Source organism: Archocentrus centrarchus, chromosome 7 (genome assembly GCF_007364275.1).
Source record: "Archocentrus centrarchus isolate MPI-CPG fArcCen1 chromosome 7, fArcCen1, whole genome shotgun sequence".
Taxonomy (NCBI): Eukaryota; Metazoa; Chordata; class Actinopteri; order Cichliformes; family Cichlidae; genus Archocentrus; species Archocentrus centrarchus.
The window spans coordinates 5,828,213-5,846,007 of record NC_044352.1 but is presented as its reverse complement, the minus strand read 5'-3'; the positions used below and the strand labels follow the sequence as shown (position 1 = coordinate 5,846,007).

Genomic DNA, 17,795 nt, shown 5'->3' with positions numbered 1-17,795 from the left:
TGTGTTGGAAGGAGGGATCTCATTCAGTTCCTGTTTTGTAAGTGAAGAAGGAAGAGAAGCAGCATTAGCTCATCAGAGCCTCAACATGAAAGTTTGTCTCATTTTGTTCTGCTTCATCTTCCTCAGTGAGTAAATTCATTCTTATTTTCTCTTTGATTTTTCTCTTTGTTTTCTTTGTATAACAAGAGAACCTGTAAGTTTTAACAGATTTAATCATAAACCATTTCTGTCTTCATTTTTATCTCTTACGTATTTGTTTCTGTGGTCAAAGAAGTCACTTGAAAATGCAGCTCATTGAAAACTGAAGTGATCTCTTAAAAGTTTAAACCTCTGAAGAATTAGTTTATATAAATATGCACAGCTGTATTGTGCTATGATTTTTTTAGTTTGGTTCCCACAGTATCAGTAATGGTCTATCTGACTTTTGTGTCTTGATGAAATGATTTTCTTCCATATAATTTAAAAAGATAAACTCACTGGTGCCTTTTCTTGCACAGACAGTTCCAGTACAGCCTCACTGTTCAGGCACCAACAAAATCAACCAAAGAATCGAGCTGGGAAATATATTTAAACACAACTAAATGTTTCCATTTTCAAAACTACGCACACAGCTGGTTCCTCTTTTTTGAACCACTCTTCATTTAGACCGGTTTATTTTTCATATCTGTTTTGTGAAGAGGAGCAGCATCGTATCATTTCACAATACAAAGAAACAATATTCAGTATGCTGTACAGATGATGAAGACATCATCACAAACTCAAGGTCCATTTTTGTCTTCCTCAGCAGAGGTTTTGTGTAGATGTCAGGAAGGTTTTTGTTTTTTGTTTTTTTTTTCAAATTCAAATCATTCAGCTGAATTAGTTTAAATGTTCATCTGTTTTAAATTAGTATTTTATACAATGATTGTATCTATTACTTGTTCATCTTTTCAGCAGCACAGGAGGATGGAAACTCCGGTCGTGTCAGTGCAGAAACTTCCATCCACAGAGTGGAAGGACAAGACGTCACATTTGAATGCAAATTTCGAATCTCTGGAAGCACAAAGTTCTTCTATAAGGGAGGCTGTGAAAATGGAAATATTCTCATTAGAACGACTGATGATACATTTCAGAGGGGCAGATACAGCATGAAATATGTCAAAGGTACTTTTATATCTGATATCATGTCTGTGAAGATCACACAGCTGAAAACGTCTGACTCAGGACAGTACTGCTGTACTTTGGATAAAACGTGGTCACCAGATTATTTTGAGCTCATTGTCACAGAAGGTGAGTTTCTACTAAAAATATTATTCAAGTTTCTGAAGATGTGCACAAATATTCACTTCTCATTGGCAGCATCATTTCTTTCAAATATCTGCGTATGTCATTGTAATTCTGCTGTGAAACACTCATTAATCCCTGTCACTCACCTGCAGACACACAAAGTGCTTCACGCAGGATTTTAATGATTTATTCCTTGTTCACAGCTTCAAACACTTTAACACCAGACTTTACTCTGAAACCTGTTCCAACAACAACCTTTCTGCTCTCAGCCCTATCAACAACCACACAGAGTGTGAAGTTCAGTTCGGCAGGCTCCACACCTTCATCAGCATCCACTGAACTCGTGGAACAGCCTGAGACACTTGCAGGTTCAGGTATGTCACATATGCATGTGTGCAGATGTGGGTCCATCTGTGTGTTCATCAAAGAACTTCATGAGTGACACATTAACAGCTGTTGGAGGAGCACTCTGACCTGTTACTGACGTATAAGTTGAAATTGCCACAATCTGAAAAAATAAATAAAGGGTTAACTACATACTGTATTTGTCCTGTTGAGGTGGCTCTTCTATGTTTGCATGTGTTTGTGGCTGTTTGGTTTCCAGTGTAGAGGTCCACGCACTCCTCACTCCACTACACAACATATACTGTGCTGCTTAACTTGTGTTTTGGAGTTTCGTCTTTGGGATGAACCAGTTTGTGTCTTGGAGTGTGATTAGGTCTGAAGTATACTGAGATATATGAGCGGTTTTCTCTCTGACAAGCCTGCCTCATAAGGGATGACAGCATTGTCCCACTTCTCTTTCTCCCTGGCTGGTGTTTTACCTTCCTGTGCATCTTTGCTGATTTGATGAAAGCCCAGTTGGGATAACCACGTGTTTTAAGGGCTTTCTTCAGATGTGTGTGTTCCTTTTCTTTCCCTTCTGCCTCAGAGGGAATGTTTTCTGTCTGGAGTCGTAGGGTCCTGATCACCCCAAGTTTGTGTTCCAGGTGGGAGTCAAAGAGCAGGTACTGATTGGTGTGTGGGCTTCCAGTAAACTTCAGTGTTGAGTCTTCATCCTCATTAAGCACCACACGGTCCAGGAACATTAACCTATTATCCCCGGTATCCTCCCTGGTAAACCTCATGTTTTCATCCACTGAGTTGGTGTGAAGGCTTCTAGCTATGAGCTTTACTTTCCACTTCCTCCATGTAAAGGTTGGTTACAATGGGTGACACTGGAGAGCCCATGGTGCAGCCATGCTTTTTTCCTCTAGAAACCATCTACAACATCTAAATATGTTGTGTAAGGCAGAGGTCTCACAGTGCACAAATCTGATCTGGGGTAAAGCTGTTCTGTTTTTTTAAAGAGTCGTCTTCCTGTCGTCGTTTTCTGACAGTTTCCACTTCCTCAGTTGTAGGTATGCAAGTGAAAAGTGAAACCACATCAAAACACACAATGGTTTCATCTGGATTCAGTGTAAGATTGCAGATCTTGTTGGTAAAAACTGTGAGGTTTTCAATGTGATGAGGTTTTTGGCCCACAGGTGGAGATAAGGAGATAAGGTGGTGAGGTGCTTGTAATGTTGTAGGTTTATACTGCTGACGATGGGTCTGAGCTGGACTCCTTCTCTGTGGATCCAGATATGCATGTTGTAGCTTCACCAAGTGATCGTATGTGTATAGTAGTGTAGTATATGTATAGTACAGTGTATGAGGAGTGTAGAAATTTAGATTCTGGTGATTTTTCAGATTTCCTTATGTCAGTTTTTACAAGTGTTGGTGTAACATCCACAGACACAGACAGAGGGGAGCCTGAGCTCAGCCATAGTTGTTACTGAATGTTTTAACCAGAAGGAGTTCAAGTGTCACAAACATGAACTACAGCCGATATTTACAGAAACCTGGTTTGAAAATTTTAACGTTATGGTGGACCTGCATGAGTAATCGCTTCATTACAATAATTTCATGCAAAAGGTAAATTAACTCAGAGTATTTGTGTTTAGTTTGCAAAGTAATAAAAGTTGTGATTAATTGTCACATATCTGGAGTGTGACAATAAAATCAAATCTGTTCTGTTAAGGTCCAGGAGAACTGCTTTATATGATCCCAGTCCTGGTCGTTATGATCATCCTCTTATCAGCAGCTTTGCTCATTTTCTACAAGAAGAAGAAGAAGAACTCTCAACCTAAAGGTGAGTCTGCAGTGAACAAACTCACACAACAGCATTTTTTTTATCATTTCAGAGAAAAATCAAATTGATGCACAATTATCTTCTGGAGGTCAACCCCAACATGTAATATTCATTACAGTGACTTGGCTTTTATTAAATAAAATCACTGCACAGTGTGCAGTGTGAGCATGTAAATGGATTCATGTCCATACAGGAAATTAAAAAGCAGCCCACCAATAATTTCAGTGCTGAACAACCATCAGCTGGCAGGTTTTTGCTGACATCTCGTCGTGGTTGAAAAATAGATTCAAACTGAAAGCTGAACCAAAGTTGCAGATATTTCCTCCATGTTGTTGTTTTGAGGTACTTCTTGAACATTATTACTTCTACCCATTATTGACTGTAATAAAATTAAATAAACCAAAAAATAAATGTGAAAAAAAATTTGTAACTCAGTGGAAAGTGTTCACTTTCAACACTTCTACATGGAATCAACATCACTGATTCAGTTTTTGTTCCCCGTGCTGTTCCAGAGTGTGAAAGTCAGATGTTTATTTTCTCACCTGCATTTTTTAGGACCTCCTGTGGAACCAGAATATGGTAACATCAACAGGCCGAGCAGCTCGCCTGCAGTGGAAGTATCTACAGTTTACGCCTTCCCCAAAAGCCGCCAACAAAGCAGAGCTGAAAACCTAGAACTCTACAGTCTCGCCACATCTCCTCAGAACAAAGTGAGTAAAACTTTTTAAGCTCTGAGGTCAGAAACCAGGAAAAACAGTTTGAGCAGTGAAGAAATTCTTTTAGGGTGCAGCTCCATAAATTTGTATCTAATTACAACATATGTTAAGAGTCTAAAGTTTGGTTTCACTTTTCTTTCAGGCTGAAGAGGAAATGAATGAAGTTAATTACGCTGCAGTGGATTTTTCCCACATTCCTGCCACCAACAGCGCCCCCTGTGGTCAAACAGCTGACGTTGTCTACTCCACACCTCGGATGGATGCCAGCCCCGCCCACCAGGTTACAGATGTTTGCCCTCCTCTGTACTCCACAGTTAGAACACAGTAAAGATGCTGTCGATGGCCCTTCAGCTCGCTCAAAGTTTTTTTCTTTTTCTCATTCATGGTTATTTTTAGTTTAGTTTAAACTTTATTTCTGAATAATGTTTCCCATTCATGTCCATCGGGTACACATCAGGTAATCCGACCGAGCTTTCAGAAAGTTACCCTGTAAACAAGCCAGTGTGTGCTTACGCAGTTATTAGAGATCCTTAAAACATTTAGCAAAATGGCTGCTTCATGACTTTCACAAGTGTTTTCTGCTGGTTTTGGTTACTAAGATCTTGTTATAAAACTTAATCAAGTAGTTCTGTTTTTGCTCAGACTTTAAAAAAGTGAAATAAAAAAAGAAAAGAGATTAAAAAAGCTGCAGAAACCTGAACAGTTTCAGTTAGAAAGAACCAAAGATAATATAGATACTTTCTGCTGGCCTGGAAATCCAAAAATAAATACATTAATTAGTTAAATGTTTTGGGGGTCTCTCGCTCTCCTGAACCCACTAAACAATGTTTGTTTTGTCACACTTGATTCTCCCGAATCTCCATGAACGTGGTGGAGATCCGTATCATCCAGAGCTGAAAAATGGAGCCAATTTGGAAGTTTTAACACAGCCAAACACAAATCAGTCCTTCCAGATTTAATGTGCCGAAGCCTAAATTCAGAGCAGAAATACTGTATGACAGAAAACAGCAAAGACCAAAATACCCAAGCAGATGTAAGTCAGCCACAAAACTGCTTATTATATCCTTCATAAACAGTCTGTGATGAAGCCACTGTGGCCAAATTTCTGTCTGTAACTCAGATATTTCTGCCAACAACATTTACTGAGGAGGATTTTTTTAATAAGTCTTTGAAGCCACAATAATTCAGATTTGATATGAAACTGTGGTCAGCACAGTTCATTCCCTCTGATGTCTCACAGATCGCTTTAGGTTGGCAGGACTTCCTGTGATGTGATGATGAAACGTGTATCCAGTGTGTTTGGATACCAGTGGTGATGTGACTGTTACTGCAGCTCCTGGATCAGTGCTACAAACAAAATGAAGAGCTTGCTGGAACAAAGCTTTGTTCTCAGGAAAGCAGCTCATTTATTTCAGTTTGCACTGACCAACAGTAACTGAAGTCACTGTACTGATAGTTCTCATAATGCTAACAATATTGCATTTCTATGAGCTGTTGCATTTGCACAATGAGCTATGTTCTTATTTCAGTTTAATTCCATGCTTTTGTTTTATTGTGCTCAGCATCCTTTTTTTTTTATCATGCAGTGGACTGTATAACAGTATTTCTTTTGCACATATTTAAAGTTTAATATTTCATCATTAATAAGCCAACATTCACTTTATTGTCCAACCTGATTCATCAGATGCAAACATCATGGGTTTTAATAAAAAAGTGAAAGGAAGCAAAACTTTTAATCATTCTTAATGAAAATAAACCTGAACATGAACATTTTTTACTGTATGGTTTTTATTTTTGACAAAATCTTTTTATGATTATTTTCATACACACATTTCTTCCATTAATGCAACAAAATCCAAACTGTCCTCGAGTGCAGCTGAAGTAACCACAGGTCCTGTAGTGCTGGAGCTGCTACGAGACCCTTCAGCTCAGCTTCCACATCCAAAGAATATTTAGTCTTATGTTTTTCTTCTTTGTTCAACTGCACTGAATCATTAAATATGTACAAACACTATAATATTTTCCTAGATTAATTTCATGCCCTGACTGCAATGCTGCTAAAATGCTGCGTGGAGCATCTACAAAGATGAAAAGTTAACCAGAAATAAATAGTTGCTTATTCAGTATCGACTATTTATGGTTGATAGATTTACCAGATGTTACCATCCTGTGGTTTCCCCAGCGTTGTGGCATGTGGAAAATGCACTGTCAGTGTAAATGGTGGCTTTCTTTTGCTGCTTGGGCTGAATAATGTTAAGGTAACATTTTAGCTACTAAAATCTAATTGCTGGAGACTTGAGCAAATGGGGTGTGATCGGTCCCGTTAGGGCCTTTTTTCTGGTGGTAGAAACAGAGGCTGCCAACAATAATGTGCAGCTTGGTTTCAGCTACAGATAAAATCTGAAGACATGATGTGATCCATCTGTGTCAGAATGAAGCTCATACTAAATGGAAAGTTTAAAAATGCTTGAGCAATTTAGGAAATCAAAGAGGGAGGCCGCTGCAGCAAACTTTAAAATTAGAAAAGGAACAAAAAAATAAAGCGCAGCAGCAGAAACACAAGCTTTGGTAAAAAGTCAGGAAGTCAAACAGCTTTTTAAAAAACAAAGCAAAAAAAACAATGAAGTATGCTGATCGAGAACATGTTGCAAAATGAGATGGTTTTCTTGTTAGTGTCACGGTTGTGTCAGGGATATCATTCAGCAGCAGAATGGAGAGATTACACAGATTTATTTGCAGGGAATAACAAATATTGCAGGGAGGGCTATCCAGTCTAGTCTCCTCTGAGCAGGACCACTCCTTTCCCCAGTGGGCACTCTTTTCAGTCTCTAAGCCACTGGCTCGGCACTCGGGATCCTAGAGAGGAGAAGCAGCAGTAAGTCATCAGCAGGAAAGGCTGTTGGAGTAGACGAAGGAACATTAACCCATCCAGAGGGTCGATATGAAAGTCTGTCATGCTTTGGTTTGTTTCATCTTCCTCAGTGAGTAAATCTTTGTCTTATTTCTGCCTCTCGCATATTATTGATTTCTGTGGTTAAATGTGTTCAAAGTTGTGAGTTACTTGGACGCACAGTTCACTGAAGGTACAAATTAACTTCCCCAAATGTAAATCGTGCTGAATCCTCCAATCTCCAGCAGTGTTAACTCTTTTATTTTCCCAGAAATGTTCCTGATTTTCTTGCATTGTTGTTGAATATGCAATCAAATGTCCACCCCTATACTTTTTAAAGACACATTTATAATTTACTCTTCTTGTACAGAAAGTTAAAGTACAGACTCTTATTGTGCCAGCCTCACTGTTTTGCAAACAGGAAATGAAGGAAGCCGGTCCTTCCTGTGGTGTTCTCTGTTCACTCATTTTGCACCTTTTTGGTGTTTCCTCATTGTCATCGCTCTCTTATGTCATTTGGTTTCTGTGGTCAGACTTGGAGCACATTAACATGCAGTTAATCTGAAGTACAAGTTAACTTCCCCAAATTTACCATGATAAAACCTCCATGCCCCTCCCCTCTATTTTTTTTTTTAATCAAGTTTCAGCTCAGCTTTCTTTATTTATTGTTGGTGTAGTCGTCACCTTTGTGGAGTTCTTTACACACAAACACACACACACACACACACATTACACCCCTGGCGTGTGGTGACTTTTACAGAAAGAGAAGCAGAGAGAGAGAGAGTGCGGGGGGGGGGGGCAGCTCGTTACAGCAGCTCTGTCTTTTCTGTATTTCTTAGAGTTTTAATTGTTTTCTTGGTACTTTGTTGAGTACTGATCAATCCTTCCTGCACGTGTGAATTTTTTTTTAACCATTAATAGTAAGTCTAAGTGGAAGAGGATGGATGGATGGATGGATGGATGGATGGATGGATGGATGGATGGATGTCTCTTGTTGTTATTTGGGCATTTTGGAACTGCGGCTCCATTGTTGGGAACAGCTGTTGGACTTCTCTACACAGTGATGGAGACGTGGCTGAATGAACTCTGCTCAGACTCACTCATCACTCTGGAGGGTTTCAGCCTGTACGAGTGGACAGGACAACATCAGAGAGTCACAAGAGGAAGGGAAGGGAACAGCAATATTTCTGAGTCCGATGTGATGCAACTCTGGACACAACAGTGTTAAAGAGCAACTTTGCATTAAGGACTCTGAGCTGTGCTCTCTCAGTTACAGACTCACCACCCACAGTCCCTTCTCATCATCTCTGGGGACTTCAGTGATGTCCTCCCCACTTTCACCCAGTACTTTAAATGCCACACCAGGGACAATAAAGTTTTTCACTTACTGTATGCAGACAGCCGCCACCTCCTCTCCCCACTCTCCCCACTGTCGTTCTGTTCACAACCTTCTACATCTGTTTCCAGACTACACCTCCTTGGTGAATTAAAAACCTCCAGCAGTGAAGTCTGTGAACATCTGGCTGGAGGAGGCAGTGAGAGGCTGAGGGACTGACAGACTGATATGCACTCTGCAGTCCACGTGGGGAGGACACTGACAGTCTGACCCACTGCATCACAGATTATATCAGTTTCACTGTAGAGAGCACTGTACCCCCCCAAGAAAGCACAGATTTCCCAATAACAAACCTTGGGTGACCCCTGAGCTGAAAGACTTAACAGACTGGTGAAGAGTGCCAGCTCTGTCCTGGCCTCCACAGACTGGACAGAGGAGGTGGTGAGAGGACATCAGCTGAGCTAAACTGCCAAACTGTCCCTCATGTGCTGCATCAACTGGTACAAACAACCTGTTTATTCAATGGAGCTGAGTTGTACAGACTGATATGAATCTGCTCAATTTCTAATTCAGTTCAAATAAATCAAAAATAGTAGTGATGAAAAACCTTGGCTCGTTTATCTTTGTCGGAGACAAATGTTTTTCCACCCGTGTCTTGGTCATGATTGATTTTTCTTTTTTATTCTCAATTCTGAAACAAATAAAACTTCCTCAGCAGATGATTTGTGTGGAAATCAGGAACAAAGAGCATATTTACAAATAACTTTTCACATGAAGGTGAATAATTTTAATTAAATGTACTCAAATATCTTTTTGATAACATAAAGGAGATAGTAACTGTTGCCTGTTCATCATTTCAGCAGCACTGCACAATGGAAACACTGGCCGGGTGCAGGCAGGAGTTCCCGAGCTCAGCGAAGTGGAAGGAGGAAACATCCGAGTTAGATGCCAATTTTCTCACTCTGGAACCAAGAAGTTCTTCTGTCGGGAAAACTGTAGGAAAAAAAACAATATTCTCATTGAAACAAAAAAGGACAGAGATAAAAAAGGCAGATACAGCATTGAATATGTAAGAAATAAGTTTCTGTCACCTGATTTTCTGTATGTGAGCATCACACAGCTGAAAAAGTCTGACACAGGACTGTACATGTGTTATTTGGCCGACACGTGGGATGGCGTTTTGAGCCATCAGTTTTACATTATTGTCACAGGAGGTGAGTTTCTGCTAAAATCATGGTTTATGTCTCTGAAGATGTTTTTTTTAAACTGCTTACTAGCATTTATATAACCTTTATACCCTAAAAATGAAGTATTTATAAGTTTTGCTGATACTCACGAGCTACTTTACATGCAAACATACAGACTGCTTTAAGCAGGATCATTAGTATTAATTCTCACTGTTTCACTGTTCACAGCTTCAAATACTTCAAAATTAAACATGACTCAGACTTTTTTTTAACTTTAACCTTTCTCTCATCAGCCACAACAACAACAACAACAACAACAACAACAACAACAACATCAAAGAGTTTAACCTTCAGTTCAGAAACCTCCTCAGATTCTTCAGCCTCCAATGAAACCTACAAACATCCTGAAGGATCACCTGATGGTTCAGGTAAATTATAGAGACTTTCAGTGTGTTGATGTAAATGTGAGTCTGTTAATGTGTAGGTGTGTTTATCGGTGAAGCACACAAGAGGTGTCACATTAACAGCTGCAGAAGGCACTTGGTGAAGTTTAGGGAACTTTGGTGAATGACTTGTGTAGCCAGGTGAAATTGGAAGCGATTAAATAGAGGGTTAAACAGCCCCACCTGGTGGAGCATTGTTGTCATTCTCACTGAAGCTGGTTAGTCTCGCGAGAATGCGGAAATCCCGCGAGATTTCAGATCGAGGCTAGAGGCCAGACTAATGTCCCGTACGCCATCAGATCGCCGCAAAGCTGCTTGAGAAACCGATTGTTTGCCGCACGGTGTGGAAAAGCCAGAGCAGTGGAGCAGCGTAAGTGACCAAAGACACAACATATACGTGTGATCCAGCGTGCATGGTGTGTGCGCTATTTTCAGAGACTGAGCTTATGTTTGCTCTTGCTGGTTTCAGAGGGGAGAAATCCAGTGATAGGCTGAGGTGGTGTGTTATAGCACAGGCTGACCACTGGAGTCAGAGTAAGTCACCGACTATTCCCTGGTGTTATGATGTGAAGTGTTATGTACTGTTTTGCTGTAAAACACTGTTCAGATTAACTTTATTGAGGGTATAGAGTTTAGTCGTGTTGTAATATTGTGAATGTGTTTGATTGTTTTATTCCTTTTCTTCTTGTCTTTGTTTTCTTTATCAGAAAAGTGAGGCCACTGCTGTTGTCTGTATAGGGAATCTGATTTGTACACAGTAGGAAAGCTTAGGCCTCCATTTTGTTTTCAATCTGCAGCCGTTGATCAGTTCTGTGTCCATGAGCGGTGTTGAGGCTGGAGGAGGCAGGGGCACAGTGTATTGTTAAAGTTGAGACATTTGTTAATTAACCTCAAAACAAAGAATTAATGCTGTTCTTATTCTTTATTATGAGTTCAGTCGGGGAATAAAGACCCATTTTAAATTTTATTTGGTGTCAGTCCTGTCCTTTGCTGACCGGGCCACACTAATTTTGGTGTCAGAAGTGGGATTCCTCTTTAAGTTTTGAGGTCATTGTACTGAGAGTGAGCACGAACATATTGTACAGAGACAACAGTAGTGGCCAGAGGAGGTCCAGCTCCAGAGAGCCAGAGAGGGTGACGGCTGTGGCGCGGTGTCTTGGAGGCAACTGTGCGTGTTGCTGGTGTTCTGGAGGAGAGCCGACTTCGTCATCAGAGGCTGCTGGAGAGGACTAATTTCGACTGGTTTGGGACTGTTCGGTGGAGATACATAACGGCTAGAACTGTGATAATTGACTTCACTAAGGACATAGAAACAGAGACTCCTGAGAATGTCCGAAGAGGAAGTGGGGGCAGCTGCTCCCACGGCAGGAACCAGCCATGGAGATGATGCAGGTTTTCTGTTCAGTGATGGAGGTAACCCAGTTGCACAGCTACAGTCACAGGTCCTAGAGCTGGGCAGGAAGCATGATGAGATAATGTCAAGTATTGCTAATCTAGGTAATGTTCAAACACGGTCTGTTGTTTACATCCCAAGAGAAAAACATGTTGTACCTTTCTGTGGTGAGGTTGGAAAAGATGTGTACACTGTAGATGAGTTCATAGAAGAAATGCAGCGAATAATGAGGGTGAGGGGCCTACAGAGAGAGGAACAGGTAGACTTTATCTTGTCACATCTAAAGGGTCCAGCACTGGAGGAGGTCAAATTACGGATGGGAGGGCAGCCTAAGCATCCTAGTGACCTATTTTCATATTTGACTGAAGCCTTCAGGGAGAAGCGCACCACACCACAGCTATTACATGCTTTCTATTCTCGCAGACAAGTGGATGGGGAAGACTTTCGTGAGTATTCACATGCCCTCTCTCAGCTGCTAAATCTAGCTCTCCAACAATCCCCTAATGCTGTAGCTGACGCACAACTGGCTTTGAGAGACCAGTTCATTGAGGGGGTTCGGGACTCAGCCCTGAGACGCGGATTGCGTAAACTAGTTAGAGAGAAACCCGACTCTAACCTATTTGATGTCAGAGATGAAGCAATAATGTGGTCACTTGAAGACAGGCCCCGTAACATTAATGTAGCACGAAACCGAAACTTGGTAGGAGACAGCAGAGATGAGACTTTAGAGAAACCAGACTCAACCAGTAAAATACAAGCTGATCTGGCCATAACTCTGCAGGAAGTTGTTAAAATGATTGCACAGCAGGGTAGGGCGATCACTGAGCTAACTGATGCAGTTCGGGGGCTCACTGAGCGGAATATCAGCTCAGGGAGTGTTAATCAGGGAGGTAGGCCTAAGGTCCAGCCCAAGTACACAAGTGATGGTCAGCCTATATGTCTGCGTTGTGAGAGTGTGGGACACATGGTCAGGCAGTGTACTGCCCCGCGGAAGACAGAAAGTCAGTCACCTGCTGCACCTAGCTTCACGGTGCCGGGAAACAGGAACCCTCCATTGCTGTGAGCCGAGCAATGCGAGGAAGGTCAGAAGGCTCAGAGAGCATTTTAACCAAAGAACGTTTTCTGGAAAAGGCTGTTGGCAAGTGTCCTGAATTAGATGTTCAGATAGGGGGTGTCCCCCTTAGGTGTATACTGGACACAGGAAGTAACGTAAGCACTCTGACTGAGGGTTTCTTCAGAAACCACCTCCATGGAGGAGACGAGGACATGCACTGTACTGCTAAATGGCTCAAACTGACTGCAGCCAATAAACTGCCTCTCCCCTACTTGGGCTATGTCGAGCTAGACATACAAGTTCTTGGGGTAGCTCTCCCTGAGTGTGGTTTCTTGATAATCAAAGATGGGGACAATGAGGAGCCAGACCCTTCGGTACCTGGCATAATTGGAATGAACATTGCTAAGAGATGCCGGCAGCTGATACACACAGAGTTTGATGTAGCTCTGGATGGGAAGTTGGATCCCATCTGGAGGGAAGCTTGCCGTAGGGTACAAGAGGCGGAGCTAGTTGAAAAGACATCCATGGCCCGGCTTGCTAGTAAGCACAGGGTGCGTGTACCTGCCATGTCTGTTGCCACACTCCGTGCAAGGGGGTGCAAGGGACAGTCCAGCGGCAACTCCACTATGCTGCTCGAGCAAGGAAACTCACCACTGCCTTGTGGGTTGATGGTTGTTCCAACTGCCGTCTCATCCAACAGATCTGTGTTTCCGGTTCAGGTTATTAACCTCTCACAGGAGGATATCTGGTTGTCACCAAAAACCAGGCTAGGCATTCTCAGCCAGTGCCATCATGTGGAAGATGACCCCTATGAGGTTAAGTTTCAGCGGATTTCTGCTGACCTGGAGGAAGTTAGCATTAGTCCGAGGGACAGTCAAAAATCAGCCAGTGACATACAGAGCTTTCTAGATCGGCTGCACTGTGGCGGCAGCCCAGAGCAGAAAGTAGAGCTTGGGTCGCTCTTGAAGAGATATGCAGATGTGTTTGCTGTGCATGATGAGGACCTGGGGTTCACTGATCGAGTGAAACATGAGATCCCGGTGGTTGAGGAGACGCCTGTCTCCCAGCCCTACCGCCGTATACCACCCAACCAGTACCAGGAAGTTAGGGAGCATATTTCAGAGCTACTTAGGAAAGGGGTAATCCAGGAGAGTTCAAGCTCCTATGCTTCACCTGTTGTTCTGGTACGCAAGTCGGATGGTAGTCTAAGACTTTGCGTAGACTACAGGAGGCTAAACGCGAAGACCAGGCGGGATGCGTTTCCGCTCCCACGCATCGACGAAAGTCTGGATGCACTCTGTGGCGCCAGATTCTTTTCAACGATTGACCTGGCTAGCGGATATCACCAAGTTGCAGTACATGAGAAAGATAGGCACAAAACTGCATTTACCACACCCTTTGGCCTGTATGAATATAAGAGAATGCCCTTTGGATTATGCAATGCGCCTGCCACATTTCAGAGGCTCATGCAGGCAACAATGAGTGACTTGGTGTTTCAGACTGTACTGATTTACCTGGATGACTTGCTGGTGTTCTCATCAACATTCCAGGACCAACTGGTGAGGTTAGAGAGGGTCCTGAAAAGGTTGAGGGAGACAGGGTTGAAGGTCAAAATGGTGAAGTGTCACTTCCTTCAACCTGAGGTCAGGTTCCTTGGTCACTCAGTCTCAGCCCAAGGCATAGGCCCGGACCCTGACAAGATAAGTGTTGTAAAACGGTGGCCCATCCCCAGTACTGTAGGGGAGCTCCGTGCCTTCCTAGGCCTTTGCAGTTACTACAGGAGGTTTATTGAAGGTTTCTCCAAGATCGCAGGGCCCCTTCATGATGCTGTGAATGCATGCATCAGAGAGACTAGCCAGATGAAGGCTAACAAGATGTTCAGGTCAGTCTGGACACAAATGTGTCAAGAAGCTTTCGAGCTGCTGAGGGACAGACTAACCAGTGCTCCCACACTAGGCTATGCAGACTTCACCTTACCTTTTATCCTTGAGACAGATGCAAGCAGCCTAGGATTAGGTGCTGTTCTGTACCAGGAACAAGCAGGTGGGAAGAAGGTGATAGCCTATGTGAGCCGGAGGCTCAGAGGGGCTGAGAAGAATGATCGAAATTACAGCAGCATGAAACTCGAGCTGCTAGCACTCAAGTGGGCAGTTACGGAGAAGTTCAGGAGCTACCTGTTGGGGTCCAAATTTACTGTCATCACAGACAACAACCCCCTGTGTCATCTCTCCACTGCCAATTTGGGGGCTATCCAGCAGCGATGGGTCGCTCAGCTAGCTGTGTTTGACTTTGATGTGAAATACCGGCCTGGACGGTGCAATACAGCAGCTGATGCCCTCTCCCGGCATCCGCCAGCTGATGAGCCCGAGCCAGATAGTGAAGATGCAGAATTTGATCACTGTGTAGCCATATGCAGCTCACTCAAGACAGGGACATCTTTGGATATGAGTTTGGTAGCAGCAGGGATTGAACAGGGTAACATCAGGCAGTTGCAGGCATCTGAAGTAATTCCAGATAACATACCCGTGTTGCCTGGGTACTCTAAAGCAGAACTACAGTGTTTTCAAACATCTGACCCAGTGTTGGGGGTGCTGAGAAAGGTCTGGGGCCGCCAAAGAAAACCTACTTACCATGAGAGAGCAGGCTTATCCAAACCAGTACGCTCCTTGTTGAAACAGTGGTCCCGACTGAGAGAAAGAGATGGGCTTTTGTACAGAGTGATTGAGGATACTCACCTTGGAGAATGCTATCAGCTGTTGCTACCTGCATGCCTCAAAGAGCAAGTCCTCAAGAGTGTGCATGACCAGATGGGACATCAGGGCATTGAACGAACTTTAGGACTGTTGAGACAGAGGTGTTTCTGGAGTGGTATGCATGAGGATGTTGAACAGTGGGTTAAAGAGTGCCAGAGATGTGTCCTAACAAAGATGCCGTATCCAAGAATCCAGGCTCCATATACCCCTTTTTTAGCTACTCGACCACTTGAAGTGGTGGCTGTGGACTACACAGTGCTGGAGCGAGCCACAGATGGTCGTGAGAATGTGCTGGTGATCACAGACGTGTTCACAAAGTTCAGTCAGGCCATTGCCACAAGAGATCAGAAGGCAGATACAACAGCAAAGGCCCTTCTCAGGAAATGGTTTTTGAAGTATGGAGTGCCCGAGCGCCTGCACTCTGATCAGGGCAGAAATTTCGAAAGTTACTGTGGTTGCAGAGCTATGCAAGTTGTATGGAGTAAAGAAAACCAGGACCACACCCCACCATCCACAGGGTAACCCCCAGTGTGAGAGGTTCAACAGAACTTTACATGACCTCCTGCGCACGCTTCCCCCTGAAAAGAAGCGGCGTTGGCCTGAGCATCTGTCAGAACTTGTGTACGCTTACAATGTCACACCACATTCAACCACAGGGTATTCACCTTACTACCTGCTGTTCGGGGTCCATCCACACCTCCCGGTTGATGCCCTGTTGGGCCAAGAGCAAATGAGGGATGATCAGCCTGACTGGTTAATTACCCACCAAGAGAGGCTGCGGGATGCGCACGCACGAGCAAGAGAGTGCGCCGAGAGAAAGGCTGCTGGAAGAGTGGTGCAGCAACAGGAGAAAGTGTACTGCCCACCTGTTGGGGTGGGGCAGGAGGTGTACCTCCGACATAGGCCTCCTGGGAGGAATAAGATCCAGGATGCATGGGCAATTCCAGTGTACAAGGTTGTCGAGGTCCATGGGACTACCTATACCGTGGAACCTTTGGAGGGAGGCCCGAAGAAGAGGGTCCATAGGTCCAACCTTCGGCCATGTGTGGGGCCCGTACCAGTGCAAACCAAGCGTCACTGTTTGGCTGCTCCCACTGTTGAAGGGATGTTAGTTTCGGAGTCGGAGTCTGACATGGAGCCAGACTTTGTGTTGATGGAGGAAGTCAGGTGTCCCCAAGCTGGGCAAGAGGCCATCGCGGGGCCTGACAACTTGAACCTGCTGGCAGACAGAGCAGGAGGCCATCAAGTAATAGAGTGTGAGGATGTGCCTGAGCAAAGGAGGAGCGAGACACTTAATAGTGATGTGGGGGCCAACTCCATGGACCATGCCCCACCATCAGGGCGTTTCAGCTGCCCTGAGGAGGAAGGGGGACCGCAGCCTGTACCCGCTCCGAGAGGAAGGAAGGAGAGGAAGGCCCAGGTGGAGCCACCCGTTCCCCCTCCACGTCGAAGTGAGAGAGAGACTGCAGGGAGACATAGAAATATGTTTCACCTACCCAGATCAGCATGTAATTCTGTGTCCTTTAGCCCAGATGTGTTCTCTCAGATACTAGCAGGGGTGGCCCTTTATACATCCAACCTTAGAGAAGGGATGGGGGAGTAGGAAGTCACCGAGGACGTTGACTTTTAGCAGGGGAGAATGTAGCCAGGTGAAATTGGAAGCGATTAAATAGAGGGTTAAACAGCCCCACCTGGTGGAGCATTGTTGTCATTCTCACTGAAGCTGGTTAGTCTCGCGAGAATGCGGAAATCCCGCGAGATTTCAGATCGAGGCTAGAGGCCAGACTAATGTCCCGTACGCCATCAGATCGCCGCAAAGCTGCTTGAGAAACCGATTGTTTGCCGCACGGTGTGGAAAAGCCAGAGCAGTGGAGCAGCGTAAGTGACCAAAGACACAACATATACGTGTGATCCAGCGTGCATGGTGTGTGCGCTATTTTCAGAGACTGAGCTTATGTTTGCTCTTGCTGGTTTCAGAGGGGAGAAATCCAGTGATAGGCTGAGGTGGTGTGTTATAGCACAGGCTGACCACTGGAGTCAGAGTAAGTCACCGACTATTTCCTGGTGTTATGATGTGAAGTGTTATGTACTGTTTTGCTGTAAAACACTGTTTAGATTAACTTTATTGAGGGTATAGAGTTTAGTCGTGTTGTAATATTGTGAATGTGTTTGATTGTTTTATTCCTTTTCTTCTTGTCTTTGTTTTCTTTATCAGAAAAGTGAGGCCACTGCTGTTGTCTGTATAGGGAATCTGATTTGTACACAGTAGGAAAGCTTAGGCCTCCATTTTGTTTTCAATCTGCAGCCGTTGATCAGTTCTGTGTCCATGAGCGGTGTTGAGGCTGGAGGAGGCAGGGGCACAGTGTATTGTTACAGTTGAGACATTTGTTAATTAACCTCAAAACAAAGAATTAATGCTGTTCTTATTCTTTATTATGAGTTCAGTCGGGGAATAAAGACCCATTTTAAATTTTATTTGGTGTCAGTCCTGTCCTTTGCTGACCGGGCCACACTTGGTTAGAAATGAATGTTGGAAATAAAATAAAATTAAAATACCATAAAAGTAGCAGAGCCGTTTCATGAA

At 43.7% G+C, this 17,795-nt stretch overlaps 1 protein-coding gene across 1 annotated transcript; it reads left to right on the top strand.

The window, feature by feature from the left end:
* The first annotated feature begins 17 nt into the window (after positions 1-17).
* Positions 18-5,849, top strand: LOC115782616 (uncharacterized). Its single transcript, XM_030732894.1, has 6 exons — positions 18-125; positions 934-1,269; positions 1,536-1,640; positions 3,329-3,439; positions 3,995-4,149; positions 4,298-5,849. The coding sequence occupies exons 1-6, from the start codon at positions 86-88 to the stop codon at positions 4,481-4,483; spliced, it is 933 nt and encodes a 310-aa protein (XP_030588754.1). The 5' UTR covers positions 18-85; the 3' UTR covers positions 4,484-5,849.
* Positions 5,850-17,795: the final 11,946 nt, after the last annotated feature.